General features: G+C 38.1%; 2 protein-coding genes and 1 long non-coding RNA gene across 4 annotated transcripts in view; all 3 read left to right on the top strand.

The window, feature by feature from the left end:
- The window catches only part of LOC136264558 (DNA-binding protein SMUBP-2-like), a 42,553-nt gene extending 32,337 nt beyond the window's left edge, over positions 1-10,216 (top strand). For both annotated transcript variants that reach the window (XM_066059325.1, XM_066059326.1), the window contains 3 exons: positions 2,788-3,092; positions 3,744-3,873; positions 9,649-10,216. In XM_066059325.1, coding sequence (XP_065915397.1) covers positions 2,788-3,092; positions 3,744-3,873; positions 9,649-10,118 — 905 coding nt within the window. In that variant the 3' untranslated portion in view covers positions 10,119-10,216. The remainder of the gene's footprint in view (positions 1-2,787; positions 3,093-3,743; positions 3,874-9,648) is intronic.
- On the top strand, positions 3,896-9,642 carry LOC136264559 (uncharacterized). The gene is made up of 3 exons (XR_010705188.1): positions 3,896-6,418; positions 6,476-6,505; positions 6,550-9,642. It is a non-coding gene; the product is annotated as an uncharacterized lncRNA (long non-coding RNA).
- A 2,744-nt stretch (positions 10,217-12,960) lies between the features above and the next one.
- The window catches only part of LOC136265012 (b(0,+)-type amino acid transporter 1-like), a 39,192-nt gene continuing 33,648 nt past the window's right edge, over positions 12,961-18,504 (top strand). Inside the window, exons 1-2 of the mRNA XM_066059770.1 lie at positions 12,961-13,008; positions 13,072-13,166. The gene's annotated coding sequence lies outside the window, so the exon portion shown is untranslated. The remainder of the gene's footprint in view (positions 13,009-13,071; positions 13,167-18,504) is intronic.

The following is an 18,504-nucleotide window of genomic DNA, read 5'->3' on the forward strand; positions in this document are numbered from 1 at the left end:
TATGGTAAATTACATAAGTGTTTTGTTGAAATCGACAATGTTTCACTATTGTTTTAACTATTGTTAAAATCAAACAGAGTGTAAACTTTTTAATGGCCCCTACTGTATGTAATTTTTTTTTCACTTAAATTTCTGATAACTGACTAACTGCCTGCTTTACTATGGTTAAGGCTACAGGCTTGATTTCTTCACTGTTCAGTGTCACTTCAACTTGAGATGTAAACTGTAATAGCTGCAGTGCATGCATCATGGACCTATCTTTATCGTACTTTGTGTCCTGTTTTTCTCCACTACTGTGTAGGTGTTGATTTGCGGTATCATTTTATGGTTATCATGAGAATCGTCTGTATTTTAAATAGTGACTGCAGAGATGTTTCTTGTGCAGGGCATTGTTTTTCATCTTACAGGTACAGTAGAACATAGCTGAAAATGAAACAAAATGGTCACGTCTTTTAGTAATTGATAGTTGAGGTGCATTCAGTTATACAGTTAATTGGTGTCTGTTGCAGTATGGTCTGGTTCACCAGTAATGAATTATGTTATTATAAAAATGAAAATTGATTCTGGAATTGAGTTAGTGTTTTCAAGTGTAATTTACTAGCTTAGTGGTCAAATCACCTGCTTCATAAACCTGACGTCCTATGTAAGTGGTGGATTGAATCCGCGTAACTATTACTTTCACAGATTCTACATTGATATGCATCAATTAAAACAATTGTGTGGAATCAACTCTTTTGTTTGTCATAGCTACTTCAGGTTTTGTTCTGTGCTGGAGGATTTGCCTCCACTGACTCTGAGTAACGCACAGGTGTCCCAGTGCTGGTTCACTGGACAGGCATGACCATACTAGTACTGTAGCTGAAGGCTTTTAGTGTGTTGTGTGTGTGTGTGTGCGCGCGTGCACTCGTGTGTGTGCGTGCGTGCACTGAGGCTGATTGGCACTGCCTTTCCCAAGATAGAAACATGTGAAGACACGTGTGCCAGGAAGGACTGAAGAGGTTGCAGAACACCGTGCTTTCCAGAACACTGTGCTTTCTGCAGTTTATTTGTGAAACTTGCCATCAAAGGAGACAAGACATTGCCAGACACAAGCGTCAAACGACAGCTCCACAAGGGAGGAAGATGTACATAGCCATGGTTTGATCCATTTCCAATGGTGGGGAGCATTTAGTGGATGGCTTCACTTCATATTATTGTTTGAATCACGCAACAATTGTGAAGGGCATGAGCGTGATTATACTACTACAAGAGGCTAATTTTTTTGTGTCATGCTATAGTGTAAACTGCTAGCTATGCACAACCGTACACAGTCATGCGTAACGCCATGCATGTTAACAGAGATGCAAGCATCAGTAAGTGACAGCAAACAGAAACCATCATGATTCAAGAGAAATGGGATACTTGATCACTACAACATACTGTACCTTAACCCCCCCATGCAGGCATACCTACTGTATATGGTCACTTTGCCAGTCTTGCCTTACTCTTTCCCCCACATCATGAATGTTGCTCATTTCTATGCGACAAATTTTCCGTCCACTCAACGCATCATAGTCACGTTTTTACGATCAAATGTGTACCCGTGACTGACCAGTTGTTGGCATGTGCCTGATTGCTATAGCTGTAAATTGCTTTTAAATCGTGAATGTTTTCTTGTGAATGAGGAAAAGATAGACCATTCATGGCTGTTTTCTTTCATGAAGTATATTGTATTAGGGATCATGGAAGTTATCACCTTTTCACAAACAGTATTGACCAGAAATCAGCTTCACATTAGCTTCATGGTGCCTTGACAGTATTGGTTAGGTATAATCATTTATCTTAATATTGTAAATTGATTTTATGTAATTGTTTGGGACAGACCTTGTCCAGTATAATAATAATGAAAAAATAAATAGAAAATAAATCAAAGTGTCTGTAGAACAGCCAAAAATACTTCAGATACTGTAGATTGCTACGGAAGTTAATTTTGTTTATTCAGTAGAATTTTCTGCTGACTGACTGACTGACTGACTGACTGCCATGAGTAATTCAACGGGTAAGACATTAAAGCTATGGGTTTGATTTTTCACTGTTCAACATCTTGTGGACATACAATGCATGCATCATGGACTTATACCTTTATCCTCCTTTGTGTCCCATTTCTTTTTGTTGACAGCCAAAGGTGTCAATTCATGGTTTGTAAACGGAATTGTCGATATTTTCCATGGTGACTGGATTGATTGCAGAGGTACTACTCCCACTGTCCTTCTTGTGTAACGGACTGAACATGCTGAAAGCAAAATGTAATGGCCACTTCGCCTTCAAGTCAGTAATTGATAGTTGGGAAGTGTATTCAGATGAAACATAAACTCTGGCACCATTCTTTCTTTTGATGCGACACATGTGTGGGTTCACCAGTCATAATGTTACAAAAGAGTAAAAAATGCAAGCATAAGAAAAATTAGGAATTTTACAGCAAGTTCAATTAGGGATCGTAGAATAAAAGGTAAGGAAACAAAGGAGGTTGCCTATACCTACTAGTGGACGATTCAACATTATCTAGTAGAATTTAGTGGGACATAATGTTTGTATATGTACAGTATATGGTTGACTGATTTCTTGCAAATGTATTCTAAAAGCTGATCCATATGCTGAAGCAGGATACGTAAGTGTATAACATGGGAAGATTTACCCACATATCTATGTTATATCTTTGTGTCTCTTGTTTCACTGCATTTTTTTGCGTGGATCCCAACTTTAATTAAATATTTTCAATGCATTATACTTCTATTTTACTATTTGCAGACCCAGAGTTTCAGCAGCAAACATATGTACCCGTAGTTCTCAAAGGTACAAAGTCAAAGTCATCAAAACAGGTTACTAGTAAACCAACTACAAAACAATGGAAGCCAAAAGTTTTATCACCTACTAAATCCCCACCGAGTATCATTACTTCAGAGCAGTACTGCCACACAACTGGGGGAACTATTAATGATGACTTGAGGAGCACATTCACTGAGGAATTGTTAGTGTTTGTTGCTGATCAAGACAAACAAACACTTGATTACCCCATGACATTAAGCTCACTACAAAGAAAAGTATTACATGAGGTTTGTTAGCATGCATATCTGCAATAGGTATAATGCATACATATTATTACAAAAAACCTAAAATTTTAGACTGCGATCTTGGCTCTATCAGCAAAATCCTAGATATCAATCTATTCGCCTATTCAAGAGGAGTTTGAAAATCTTGTTTCATTGCAGTACACCAAAGGAAATCAGAAAATCCATGGCAAATATGATGGGACTATCATTGCATTTGTAAGCTATATTCATCTTTTTAAGTGCCTGTAATCTATTTTCCCAATAGTTGCTGTACAAATTGATTTTTTCTTTTGTCACTATAGCTACTTTGTAGTGCTGTAGCTCCAAAAGTTCTTGGCATATGAAACTGGAGCATTACCTTGGCTACATAGATAATAGAGACATAGCAATAAAGAATTTGAAAATATGTGGGTTTTTGCAGATCCACACATGTGCGTGTATATGTTTAGGCTGAAGAGGTAACTGGTACATTCTGTATTTTGCAATTAGTTAAAGACTCTTACCTACAGTAGAAAGTATAGCATACTCATACTACAGTAGAGTGCATACTGTACATAATCTGACCCTGTGAATAAAGAACATACACTTTATGCAATAGAAAGTTACACTGTACATAGACATTGAATATAAGTTATTGTGTAATATATACTGTAGGTAGCAGATGAAATGAACCTACAACATATTAGTCATGGAAGTGGACCTCATCGTTATATCAGTATTTCTAAACCATTACAAGAGTCTAATACTGCTTCATTGTCTGAAGAAAGTACTTTGGAAAGCTCAAGTATGTTGTATACAGTATGTAGTATGTGCAACATGACATTCAATATGTAGCTGTCTCAACTAAGACCCGCATACTTTGCACAATGTCTGAATTTTGTTGTTCTTATTACCTAAGGTACGTATTATCTACAGTGTACAAGAAATGGGTTACCAAAGTTTCATCCTGTTATAGTGAGTAGATTGAAAAAAATCGATTTGTATATAGCAACTAACCTGAAAATAAACTACTTGTAGTCATACAATTTTTGGTTGCATTGGTCTACAGAGGTTATAATTTGGCTTAAAACTTTGGTATGAATTGGCATATCCACCAAGAGATATACTGTACATAACAAGCTGGCTGATTTGATAAGATAAATAGGCATTATGCCACAGACTGTTTTTTAAGTAAAATAAAGTGATTCAAAGTTAGACTGTGCTACTAGCATTTTAAATTACGTATTACTGCATCATAAATAAATGCACATGACACATATATACCCTATGCTGACTGACTGACTAACTGATGACTCCAGCCAAGCATAACTAGACAACAGATATAAAGCTATAGGCTTGATTTCTTCACCGTTCAACATTTCTTTGTCCAAAGAGGCGAAGATGTGCCTTTTCGCCAACCGCAGTGTGTACAACACACACATCATGGAGTACTGCTGGGTAGTACACCGCTATTTTACATGCTGTTGAATATAGGTAACTATATTCAGCATTTAAGGAAACCAGTGTCTGTGTTTTCGTATTGATAGTATTAGTATTTTAGGAGAAGCCAGACATGAAGACTCTGGCATCTACTTACAGTAAGTTATGTGTGTAGTGACTACAAGCCATGCCCCAAGCAAATGTTTACTGCTTGCTGGTAGTGCCACTGCCAGCCTACTGTCTCATTACACGGCAGTAGTAAGATGTATTTGTAACCTGTTAGCCTTGAGCACATTTTACTTGTGTTATTGAATTCAACTTAAAAGGCTTACTGACTTTAAAACTAAATGAACTCATGATTACTATGTTCACTACTACAGACATATACCCCATACCATGATATTTTTTTTAGAAACCAGATACGTTTATAATTTTCAATACCGCCCAGCACTATCATGGACTTCCTTTTACCCTCCTTTGTGCCCCAATTCTTTTCGCTGACTATGCAAGTTGTTGTTTCATGATAGTGCAGTACACCTTCCCTGTGGCTGTGGACTAGTCATCAAGCTTATCACCTGTACTTTCTGTGGAGATTGGATTGATTGCAGAGATGCTTCTCATACTGTTCTTTGTTTGTAATGCTGTGTAACGGCTGGAACATAGCTACATGTAAATGCGAAGTGTAATGTCCACTTCACTTTTCAGTAATCAATTATTGGGGCGTGTGTTCAGATGCAAATTTATCTGTATGGTATGCTGGCCTGGTGCCATTCTTTCTTCGAAACAGTATGCATGGGCTCAATAGTCATAATAAAAAAAATATTCCTTTAACAATACTGCCAAGGCACCATGAAGGTAGGTTTTGGGATGATATTTTTGACCAGAAAAGCCCAAATCTTCATATACAGTACTATCATACTGTATGATAATTCTTAAATAAGTAGTGTTTTTATAGTTAACATATGGCTACGCACGTGTGACTGTTCTATTCTAGTATCATACTTGACTGTTGTATTAGGGTAACTGTTGTATTAGAATATCTTGAATCAGCTACCAAGAGATGTGGTCACTTCCTTAAAGCCTTTTCACACTACGCTCGAATCTGCATCTATCCGGATCCAACCATTTCACACCTGATCCGGATCAGACCCAATCCACTTCTCAATCCAGCTTAAGGCCAATCCACTTTGCAAGGTAAATTGGTCGGACCAATGCGCATTCACTTTCTGATTAGCGGCGCTCCATATCATGTGATCTTGGAATATTGATTTCTGCAACACGTGTGTTATGGCGGTAGGTTGGAGCTTGGATGCTACACAAGCCCTAATTGCTATCTGGGGAGAACAAAACATACAAGAAAACCTCGATGGGGTTAGCAGGAACAAAACAATCTTCTAGAAAATAGTGGGAGCTATGAAAGAGAGGGGATACAACTTTGATTACAAGCAGTGCTGCACGAAGGTGAAGAACCTAAAGGCTAAATACAACAAGGTAAAAGACCCAGAGCTAACTCAGTATAGTGGAGCATATTTCTCCTACAGGGTGGGTTAAGGATATTATTCGCAGGATGGGCAACAATTGGAAAACATGCCCATTCTTTGAGGAGCTAGATGCTACATGTATACTAGCTGTACGGGCAACATCTAACCCCACTGTAATAATAGAAAACACCTCAGGAAGCAGTGTGAGATCAAGAATGTATGCCCTGTATTAAAACCACACCCAAGCATATCGGTGTGTACACTCCAATCCACTGGAGAGTAGCTGTTCTTCAACATCGGCAGTGTTTGAGCCGGCAGAAGGATCAACTACTACAGTTGATGATATGGCAGAAGCAACTGAAGAGACACCACCACCACCACTACAAAACAAGGAGAAAGTCTAGAGTGCGCAATCCATAGACGATCAAGGCATGTATTAAAATGCAATGAATAGCTGTGACATGATTATGTATGTGTGTGTAATAGATAAACAATTAAAGTTTGAAAAGACAAGAGGTTGGTTGTAGCTTGTTTTTGCTGTAAACTATGCTTTATATTAGGCAAGAAGAGAAAGAGAGGAGATGCAGAAGACTTGATCTCAAAGATAGCTAAAATTGACGAGGAAGCAGAGAAGAAAGTGGAGGAACAAGAGAAGAGGTGACTAGAGTTTGAAGACAGAAGAGAGAAAGAGAGGAGGGAACATGAAGACTGTCATGCTCAGATGATGATGTCAATATTTACCGGTTTTATGACTCAAATGAGTAGCATGATGATGTCTCAACCCCCAGGCCCCATGTCATCTTTCCCACATGTTTATCCACACTACAATCATACTGCAGGGAATCCTAAATTTCCTGGCCAGGATTTTATGCCTAACTACAGTAGTGTACCCTTTACCAACCCAAGTAGTGTGGATAATGATCCAGAACTAGACCCCAATGTACAATCTGATTAATAGTATACTGTACAACTGTATAAATAGTTTGTCAAAACAACAAGTGTTCATGTTATCAATATAATTTTATGTCATGTGATCTACTGGTGTGCACATACATATTGGCTCAATGCACTGTGTATGTTGCTAGCATTTCCGTCAGCTACTGTTGCAACAGGTGGAAGAGCTGGTGTACTGCTGTTGGATGTATCAGTTCTATGGATCCAGTCAGGTCGGCATACATCTCCTAATTGCTCACAGATATTGTGCAACACAGGAAGCCACTGCATTTGTGGTATGTTCTATGTCATAATAGTCCATCCTCTTCAACAAGCAATGCCATTTTCTCTTCAAATGTCCAAAAGCATTCTCCAATACCATTCTGGCTCTGCTTTGACGATAGTTGAAGTGTCGTTCAACTGCTGTTAAATGACCGGTATCAGGGTAAGGCTTCATCATCCAAGGCTTCATCATCCAAGGCTTCATCATCCAAGGCTTCATCATCCAAGGCTTCATCATCCAAGGCTTCATCATCCAAGGCTTCATCATCCAAGGCTTCATCATCCAAGGCTTCATCATCCAAGGCTTCATCAACCAAGGCTTCATCATCCAAGGCTTCATCATCCAAGGCTTCATCATCCAAGGCTTTAAAGGATAGGCAGGGTCACCTAGAATAAGTAGTGGTACATTCACACCATTAATGGTTCTTGTCCAGTTGGGGAGAAGGGTACCAGAGGATGTTTCGTTATAAAATGTTGAATTTGCAAGCACCCTTGCATCATGCACTTTTCCTGGCCAACCAATATTTACATCTATGAATCGACCTTGTGAATCTACAACTGTGTGCATCAGAATAGAATAGTAACCCTTGCGGTTGTAATAATCAGATGGGAACTCAGTTGGCTTTAAAATGGGAACATAAGTCCCGTCAATTGCTCCAGCTACCTAGGGAAATCCCCACAGAGTTTCAAATTCTTGCATTATTTCCCTGAGCCTTGATTCTGATGGCATCTGCACATTCAGTGGTAGCAGATAATGTGTGATAGCACTAGTGGTTCTACAAACGTTAGTACTCACTGTTGAAATACCTAGTCCAAAAAGTTCAGCAATTGTTCTGTACTCGATATTTGTTGCAAGACGCCAGATGGTGACAGCTACCTGCATATCAACAGCAACAGGTAAACGATACTTTGTCACTTCCTTGCTTATGTGTGGTCTTAGCTTGTCACACAGCAAACCAAACGTAGCTTTACTCATCCGTAGGTTTTCATGCCACCATTCATCTCCAAATGCACCAGCTTTAGCTGGCTCCCAGTACACATGTGAACGTGGCGTACACCACACACTACAATCCAGAGGACTTTTACTCCGGTCAGCTACTAATTACATCCTAATGTGTTGTATCTGAGGTAAATATACATTATTTCATATTTAATGCATAGCAATATACATGTATAATTTATTTTACAAAATTAGGTTATGATACCAGTTATAAGTGTACAACATACAGTCTGTGAAGATTGAGCATGCCAATCTAAACAGCGTGTCACTTGCCTTCGAAGCATCCTTCTTCTTCGTTGATGATACTTTCGCTGAGCACGCAATCTTCTTTCCGCAGTTTTCAATTGTCATTGGCAATTAAGACATTGTTGTTTTCTCAGTTGAATCAGTGTCCAGACGAAGAGAACAGCAGTAACAGTTAGAAAATGAACAGGAGCCATTATTAACACTATTGCATAAGAAAACGTGATCAAACGTGATGCAGCACTTTTAGCACAAACGGGTGCAATTCATTTAAGGAATGGTGTAGTGTGAAAAGGATTAAAGTGGATTCAATCCACTTATGTTGAAGCCATATGCAATTATGAATTCAATGTGCATTAGGTGTGAAAAGGCCTTTATTTTAGCTGGACCAAGGTGGTGAGATCATCATGATAGGTTAGAGACCACGCTAATTAACGATCTAGGCTAGTAATGATCACATCTCTTAGATAGTACTGATCACAGAGACCACATTTCTTATCAATCTATTAACTCAAACATGATGACATTACAGTCCAGTACTATTTGGAGAGCCTAATTAAAGATAAAAGGAAAGAATATATACAGAGGGCACACACTTGTTGGATAGGTGCATGCTACTGATGAGTTTGTTATTGTGGCATAAAATAGTGGCCGTGCGCTGCTTCGTTTGGCCTCTAGTCTAGTGACTGTGGTCATGCAGGCAAGGCCAGCAGACCAAAATTCGAGTTTTTGCAGTTTTGTTTTAAATTCTATATCCAGCTGCCTGTAGTTGTTTTTAATGTTGTATCTAATATTAGATGGACTAATATCATTCCATAAAGATGATTTTGTTGCATAAGATGTCTCTAGGATACTTTTTAAGGGTGGCATTTGGGAGGTTAGGGACGATCCCTACTTAAACAGTTCTACTGTACTATTTGATACGCTTGGTGATTTTGTTACTATAGGAAAGGTATACTATTTTGCATAGTTTGCATCTGTGTGGTAAACACATTATCAGTGTACTAGCTAGTAGCTACAGTTATTAAATATTGACATAGCCCATATAGTAGGCAAGGCTACTGTAGCAAAACATATCCATGTAACTGAAATTAATTTATTGTATTAATCCCTACTACTGTAGCTTATAAAATGATTCTTACAGTTGTAATACAGTATGTGCTTACTGGAATGTGTTTTGTATACATGCCTCTCCCAACAGGTGATCATGTGCCTTCCAGTAGAACTAACTTATTCTGCCAACTTGACAACCAAGAAGTTATACCAGTCGGTAAAGTCAGCCATAAACCTCTTGGCAGTAGTAGAAAGGAGAAATCTAAGTCTACAAGTAAAACCACCACTACTAAAGAAAACAAGGTTGTAGAAAAGGATGATGATGAAATTCCTGATTTATGCATTAAGAAAAATAATTGTTGTAGTTATTCTGGCTGTAAAAAAAGCATCAAGTTACTTGGACAAACTTGCAAGTTTTGTTGCAAGTTATTTTGTATTTCACATCATCAAGCTGAAATACACGGTTGCGGTGAAGAAGCTAAGGTGGCAGCAAGAAAGGAAAGCCTTAGACAATTCGCACATCCCAAAACACTGAATGTCACCAAACGAGCACAGTTACATAACAAACTGGAGAAGAATCTTAGAGATCAGAAAAGTAAAAGACAATCAAAACACTGAATTGTATATTTTAACATATGCATGCATGTATATACACTGTAAGCAGTAAAATTTTGTATGGGATTCTACAACATAGTAACTGAGCTTTAACAACTGGAATTTACTAAGATCTATGCTTAAGTGGGTGTAAGAATCTAAAATGATTCTAAGAGTTGTTGATTTAGTCTTTTCTTGCTGGTCACTTGGTTTCTCTCTGGTGAAATGTAGGACATGATGGAGATCAAACAGCTTAGCCTGCTGAATGTGTCAAGTATATTAATTTTGTTTTGTGAGATTTCAGCCTACTGTATATAAACTCCTTCTGACAGGTTGATTTGTGGCATTGTGCCTTCCCTGTTCCCTTTGAATCGCAAATGGTTCACACACTTTGAATAGACGAGCTGGCTACTGAATATATCATGTATGTTTGACGTTTATTTTGTGAGGTTTCAGCCTATAAAGTGCCCCTAACATATTGTTTTGTGGCTCAATTACCAATCTCCATCTACTTTTGAATCCTAAGTGGTGCACACCCCAACCTCCACCTGCAGTATGTCATCAAAAGAGTTCATTATTTTGTAAGGGGTAGTAGTGTCTAACTACATTCAATGCACACATAATATTGCTGTGTAAACTAACATCATCGCCTGTTATCAGAACAAAAAGTTGACCTTATAAACACTTTTCTGTTATTCAATAGAGTTTGATCAAAACGTGAACACATTATAATTATGATAAGAGTTTGGTACTGCTTCATACATAATAAAATGCATTGAAAAGACTGCATATAGTATACGATTAAGATGGTTTTGTTATGTACAATGTTACTCATTAATTTGACCACGTGCACAGAACACTAAACCAATTCATCTTCAGCTAAAAGTTCAAGTGCACCTCTTTACAAGTGCATGTTATAAAAATGAAGTTGATCAAAACTTCTTGTACTGGTCGGTTCATTATAACAAAAACAACAGGAATAATGATAGTCTCAAGAAGGATCAGGATGAACCCTATTGTTCCCCATGTGTTTCTGAAGTCTAGAGATCTATCATCCCTTGCAACTTGGCTGAATATAATGGATGTAACAGTAGTTACAATGACACTAAGAACTACAAAAACAACAGCCATGCTAATAGTTTTAGCCACTGTTCTTAAAAACTTTTTTTTGTTTTGTAAATCAGCTTCATCATCAGCATTACCACTAAAGGATTGGTTGTTAAGCTTCTTTGTGGTATTTCTGTACTCCCTGTACATCTTGAAGTATGCTAGTAGGCTAGTAAGTACTGCAAGACATAATGGCAGAGCAACATTGAAAATAGTGTGCAAAATCCTTTGTGCTTGTCTTTCATTGGAAATATCAATACACAATCCATTGTATGGAATGTTAAGGTAGTGACTCTCTGAGCTAGCTAATTCAAATGAGTAGCGGTAGACACCAAAAGCCCATGGCAGTGAAATAAAAGTAACTTGTACCAATTGATTAATAATTTTGTTGTACTGTATTAATACAAATCTTTCATATCCAATTAAAAATAAACAATAGCTGCTTGTCATTATTGGAAACTCAAGAAATTTTGAAAGACCACAATTAGTTTTATCAGCGCTAACAACAAATCCATCCTTCCTATAGTTCTGAATTTGAACTATTCTGTATATGCCAATACCAAAAATAATTGCCACAGTTGATGCAAGGTAATTGGTAAACAGGAGCTGATATGGTTGACTACGTAGTTGTCTTGACATTAATACTAGTAGAATAATCAGTCCGTTGATAGATGGAGACACTATTGTGAACACAATGGTCACTGCCAAATTGAAGTCAACAAATGCATCAGATGGTAACTGCACAATGGGACGACCAGGTATATTAGGGATAGTACTGTTCATTTTGTTGTACAGAGCCAACTAAAGTTTCTGCCAATGGTATAAGCTATATAAGTGTAATTGACCTAACAGTTAATAATCCTTTAAGCAAATTCTTTCTTTGATAGTGGTTAAGTATTTCAGTTGCTAAAAAGAGTTGTTGCTACTGACACCTCTTTGATTATTGAATCACCTGTGCATACTTGAATGTTAAAGCAGAAACTGTATAATCACAGTATGTCACTTCAGTCACAAGATAATCCATTCAACTCCTTTCAAATACTAAGTAAAGATGGAACAAAACATGTGCACTATGTGCAGAGGAAGTCTTCTAATTCTAGTAAATATAATGCTCTAAACTGACATAGCAAGCATGCACATAGGGAGATCCATGTTTTGTGCACATTTTGATTCTTTTCTTTTTTGCTGCATTTGTTGTTTGCTTTTTTTTGTCAAAGGTAATACTAAACACCCTACTGTACTGCTATACGTAGTGTCCATGTAGGCAATACTGAACTATGTTCCTTTGAAAGTTGAAAATTGTTGTGACCTAAGACATTAATTTTTGTTTAATATGCTGGTATGTAGCATGATGGCTCAGGATGCTGCACAGTAGCTACAGTGTGTCATATTTCCAGCTCAATTCAACAAATTTAGTGCAATTTCCAATAGACATATTAACTGAACACACTGAGGAGAAAAAATAAACTTGATATACCAGACTGCAGAAGCTGAGAAGAGTGTAACTAATTTAAATGATCAAAATAATTATAATACGTACGCGTTCTATATACGTAGCTACATCTGACTATCTACATATTATGCTGTTCTATTGGAGTATCTTTACAAGAAAGCTGATGCAGCAGTAGCTTTTTACGCGCCTCTAAAATTTTTAATGATAAGCCCCTGCGCCAAATTCTGAATTGCTAAGCACTTCAGAAATCAGAATCACCCGGTTCTCGCATTGTCATCCGGGTACTTACCCGATAGTTGTTAACCGTAGTCACCAGATTCTACCTGATCATGAGTTACTGTTAACATGTTTTAGGTAATTTAGTCCACCTGGATTCATAAATCCTTTAGAAATAGGAACGTTCTTATAAATATATAGAAGGACAGGGAATGCCAGGGGAATGCGTACCGGAGGCCGGCGGATAGACTGAGGCCAGCGAGTAGGTCGAGGCCAGGAATCTGGAGAGTTTTTAGGTACAATTTGTTGTCTACACGCACTTCTGTTTTGGCATAATTATATATAACTACCGCTTTTTGTGACTAGAATGGGACAGGAATGGGGGAACACAAGTTTAATATGGCTATGCCAGGCACTGTCACAGTTATTACCATGATGCTTTTTCTCAGTGCCATGGACCATTTGCTAGATAGGGTCTTACAGCACAACCATAGCTATTTGGTCCCCTTCAACACTGCAAATTGTCTGGTTGGACAACTTATGGTATGCCTAACAGATCCCTCCGCCATAAGTAGTCCCCGGTTTGGTGCATTTGATGGAACAAAACTGCTGCTTGCTCATTTGCTGCTACCACCTTTGAATCTTGTATGGTCCAAGCAGATTACTTGAGTGGCAGTTAGTCTAGTCAGATCACTTATCACTTACAGTGTGACAGAGCCAAAATTAAAACTGATGATAAAAAATTGGTTCCTTTACCTGGATAGAGCCTATGAATGTACTAGTTTTAAATCGTGGGTATGTATATAAACTTCATTTGATAAGCTGTAAACTCTCGATGAGTTTTGCCCGTCCCTGTTAATTGTTTTTATGAGCTATAGGATGAAATGTTCTACTGAAAAAGCACATGACAAGTCTACGATTAAATGTTGACGTTGTTACCTTAACTATGTACAAGAATAGATTATTAAAATGCTGAATATTTTTGGAGTCTCACACTGTCCATATACTCAGAACACAAATCACAATCATCAATCCATCATACAATTTACTGATTCTCATTTTATTCATAGCACTGAAATCAAGCCCTGTAAAATGCAAAACCTAGGGTAACATGAAATATGACTTTGTTATGGTTGGTTACTGGAAGAATTAAAGTGAGTTAGAAAATTTATGCTCAGTTTCCTAGCTTTGATGCTTATATGAGGTTACTAAATGCAACCTGTGGTATAGTTGCGGTTGTTCACTACATCTATCCAATGAAAATCAACAAAGCCATAAACAAGATAGCCTAGCTGTTTGTTTAATTTCTGGACAAGAAACTCGTGCTGATGCACTGATACCATGGTGTGACACTGACTATCAAGACTCGAAGGCAGCCACAGATTGCCACTTTCTTTTGCTCTTTCTTTTCCTCCTTCATTCGGTAGGGAAATCAAGACACACGGTAGTGTGTCGTGCGGCTCAAGAAGCCGGCGCGCAACACCCGTGAGTATATTGACAGGAAGAAAGAAAACACAATTTTCGCACCTCCGCAGCTCTGTGATGCCTTGATGAAACAAGACGACTTTTGCTGTGGACACTCCCTCCACCTTCAGCATTCCACATTCCAAATTTGAGCGAAATCGCTTCCAGCGTTCCCGAGATATGCGACTTCAAAAATTGGCTTAGTTTCTTCGTTTTTTTTTTTCTTCTTATTTTTCTTCCTCTTTTCGCACACTTACAAAAACTGCTATAAAACGCGAACGCAATATCCGATTGCCTTGAAATTTGGCACACTGAAGGGGGATATAACGGCGCATCACTGTACCAACTTTGGCTAGAATACGATAAACAGGAAAAGAGTTATGAGCGATTATTCACGAAAAATAACACCAATATGTTGTCACGCCTACAGGGTAAACCGCGTATGGGAAGAAGCTGAAAATCAGTGGGTGAATAGGTTAACTATTGAACCTCAAACCTTTTGTGGTTTGAAAGAAATCGAGCTAAAAACCAGGAAGATACAACGAAAAAACCAACAGTGTGTAACAATTATGCAATCGAGATTAGCTAATAAAAAACTACTACTTGCCACGCCTACCAGATAAACCGCTTGGGGTAATGCTTTGAAAATCGCTGTATAGATGGAGTAATCATCTTAGAAAGGCTCTTCAATGGTGTAGAAGAATCAGACTTAAAGCCATGGAGTTATAACACGAAATCCAACTTGGTGCAGCAAGTGCGAGATCGAGATACTTTAATAGAGCAGTCACCCTAATAGAGCAGTCACCCTGAAGAGAATTCAGGAGATCAGCAAGAAACAAGTAACCTGTATAGAGATCAGCTACAAACAAGTCACCCTGTAGAGAGATCAGCTACAAACAATTCACCCTGTAGAGAGATCAGCTAAAAGAAGTTACCTTGTAGGGAGTTCATGCAACTATGGAAAGAGATAGTTCAGCTAGAAGAAATCACCTTGTAGAGTTCAGCTACGAAGAAACTACCATGTAGAGAGTTCAGTTACAAACAAATCGCCCTGTAGAGAGATCAATAGAAGAAATTACCTTGTAGATAGTTCAGCTACAAAGAAACCATCATGTAGAGAGTTCAGCTACAAACAAATCTCCCTGTAGAGAGATCAGCTAGAAGAAGTCACCTTGTAGAGAGTTCAGTTACAAAAAAACCATCATGTAGAGAGTTCAGCTACAAACTAGTGACCTTGTAGAGACATCAGCTAAAAGAAGTTACCTTATAGAGAGATTAGCTACAGAGAAACCATCATGTAGAGAGTTCAGCTGCAGACAAATCTCCCTGTAGAGAGATCAGCTAGAAGAAGTTTCCTTGTAGAGAGTTCAGCTACAAACAAATCATCTAGTAGAAAGATCAGCTAGAAGAAGTTACCTTTTTTGTAGCTGAACTCTCTACAGGGTGATTTGTTTCTAGTTTATCTCTCTACAGGTAGATTTGTGTTGATTTGTTCATTGCTGATCGCTCTAAAGGTTGATTTGTTGTAGCTGAACACTCTGCAAAGTGTTTTATTTGTAGCTGATCTCTCTACAGGGTAATTTGTTTGTAGCTGAACTCTCTCCACAGTGACTTGTGTGTAGCTGAACTCCTTGCATTGTGTCTAGTTTCTAGCTGATCTCTCTACAGGGTGATTTGTTTGTAGCTGATCTCTCTGCAAGTTGATTTGTGTGTAGCTGATCTCTCTGCAGGTTGATTTGTTTTAGCTGAACTCTCTACAGGGTGATTTGCTTGTAGCTGAACTCCTTACATTGTGTCTAGTTTCTAGCTGATGTCTCTACAGGGTGATTTTTTTATAGCTGATCTCTCTACAAGTTGATTTGTGTGTAGCTGATCTCTCTGCAGGTTGATTTGTTTGTTGCCGATCTCTCTACAGGGTAATTTGTTTGTAGCTGATTTGTTTGTAGCTGATCTCTCTGCAGGTTGATTTGTTTTAGCTGAACTCTCTACAGGGTGATTGCTTGTAGCTGAACTCCTTACATTGTGTCTAGTTTCTAGTTGATGTCTCTACAGGGTGATTTTTTGTAGCTGAACTCTCTACAGGGTGATTTGTTTCTAGCTTATCTCTCTACAGGTAGATTTGTGTTGATTTGTTCATTGCTGATCGCTCTAAAGGTTGATTTGTTGTAGCTGAACACTCTGCAAAGTGTTTTATTTGTAGCTGATCTCTCTACAGGGTAATTTGTTTGTAGCTGAACTCTCTCCGCAGTGACTTGTGTGTAGCTGAATTCTGTGTAGCTGAATTCTCTAGAGAGTGACTTAATTGTAGCTGAATTCTCTACAGGGTGCATGACTTGTTTATAGCTGAACTTTCTTCATTGTGACTTGTAATGTTCTGAATCTCTATAGTGATATATTTGCTTAACTCTCCACACGGTGATTTGCTTCTTGCTGAACTGTCTATAAGATTAACTGTTTGCAGCTGAACTCCCTACAGAATAACTTGTGATGTAATAAAATTCTATAATGAAGTAAATAAATTAGCCGAATGCTCTATTAGGGTGACTGTTCTATTAGAGTATCTCGATCTCGCATTTGCTACACGGAGTTGGCTTTAGAATCATAACTCAGTGGTTTGTAATCCGATTCTTCTGTACTACTGCAAGGACTTTCTATGAAGATTATTCCAGCTATACACCAATTTTCAGCTCATTGCTCTAAGCGGTTTGCCTAGTAAGCGTGAAACTAATACTTTTTTATTACTAAAAATCGATCGTGTAATTGTGACACAGGTTGGGTTTTGTGTCATATCTCCATGGTCTTTATCTCAATTCCTTTCAAACCACTAAAAGGCACTCCTACGATGGTTACTCCATCTACATAGCAATTTTCAACTCAGCGGTTTACCCTGTAGGCGTGACAACAAATCGATCTTGTTTTACGCAAATAATTGGTCATAACTCCTGAACCATTCATCGGATTTGTACCAAATTTGATACTAGGATGCGCCGTTGGATTCCCTTTCTGTGTGCCAAATTTCATGGCGATCGGAGTACGCGTTTGCTTGTTATAGCAATTTTTGCAAGTGTGCGAAAAGACGAAGAAAAAAAACGAAGAAAAAAAAACCAAACTTTGGCAGCTCGTATCTCGGAAATGGCTGGATCGATTTCCTTCAAATTTGGAATGTAAACTCCCCTGGCTGGTGGGCAACTGTGTAGCAAAGTTGGTTCCAATCGGATAAGTGATCACTGAGATACAAAGGTGTGAAAATGACGTTTTCGTTCTTCCTGTCAGTATAATCACAGGTGTGGCGCGCCGGCTTCTTGGGCCGCACGACACACTACCGTGTGTCTTGATAATATTTTCAGCCGCCTAAGTTATGTATTATATATTAATTAGCACTACAATAAGCAGCTAGCAGTACATGTATGCTTTATTAGATAATATTGCATTATGTGATGGCTCCATAAAGTTTTTCCTGTTGCTTGCCACTTCTTAATTGGTGGACCTCTCTCGCTGCTGCCACACTCAGGTCTGTTACTTGCAATTAGTATAATGAATTTGTATCCTTTTAACCCAAAATAATCATGCTATTAAATTTTGTGTGTGTGAGTGGCAATGTCTGTCTAGTGGTTGTGTTTTGTATTGTGTTTATTGGTGTGCTGTGTGTGTGCTATGGTAGGGAAGAACGGCAATTACGTATTACTGTATGCATGAGTAAAAATCAAATCAATCTCTTTAGATACATTCTTCCACACACAAACTAAACTTATAATAATTATTGCTCAAGCATTGATTATAATTACAAACTACCCTCTACACAGTACTGGTATTTGTTTGAAAACTAGTCATGATCAGTTACGAACTACATGTACAAAATTAATAGATATATAGAAATTTCACAATAATACGGTATACAAGGACATGAACAGAAAGCCTCTATGCTAATTCGGTCAGATATATCCTCAGTCATATACATACTAGCTACTAACTGTACTAAGCAACTGTTCAAAACAAGCAGTATTACTATTCAGAGTGCTATATTGTTAACAAAATACAAGAACACTTGCTGTTTGTGTTTGGGCATTGCAAACTGTATAAAGTAGTTGTGTCATGATCAGGTTGTGTAGTGCATAATCTCATGGGTCAAATGGATATGGACATGGAATGGCTTATGCCATTTCAAACTAA

Source organism: Dysidea avara, chromosome 8 (assembly GCF_963678975.1).
Source record: "Dysidea avara chromosome 8, odDysAvar1.4, whole genome shotgun sequence".
Lineage (NCBI taxonomy): Eukaryota > Metazoa > Porifera > Demospongiae > Dictyoceratida > Dysideidae > Dysidea > Dysidea avara.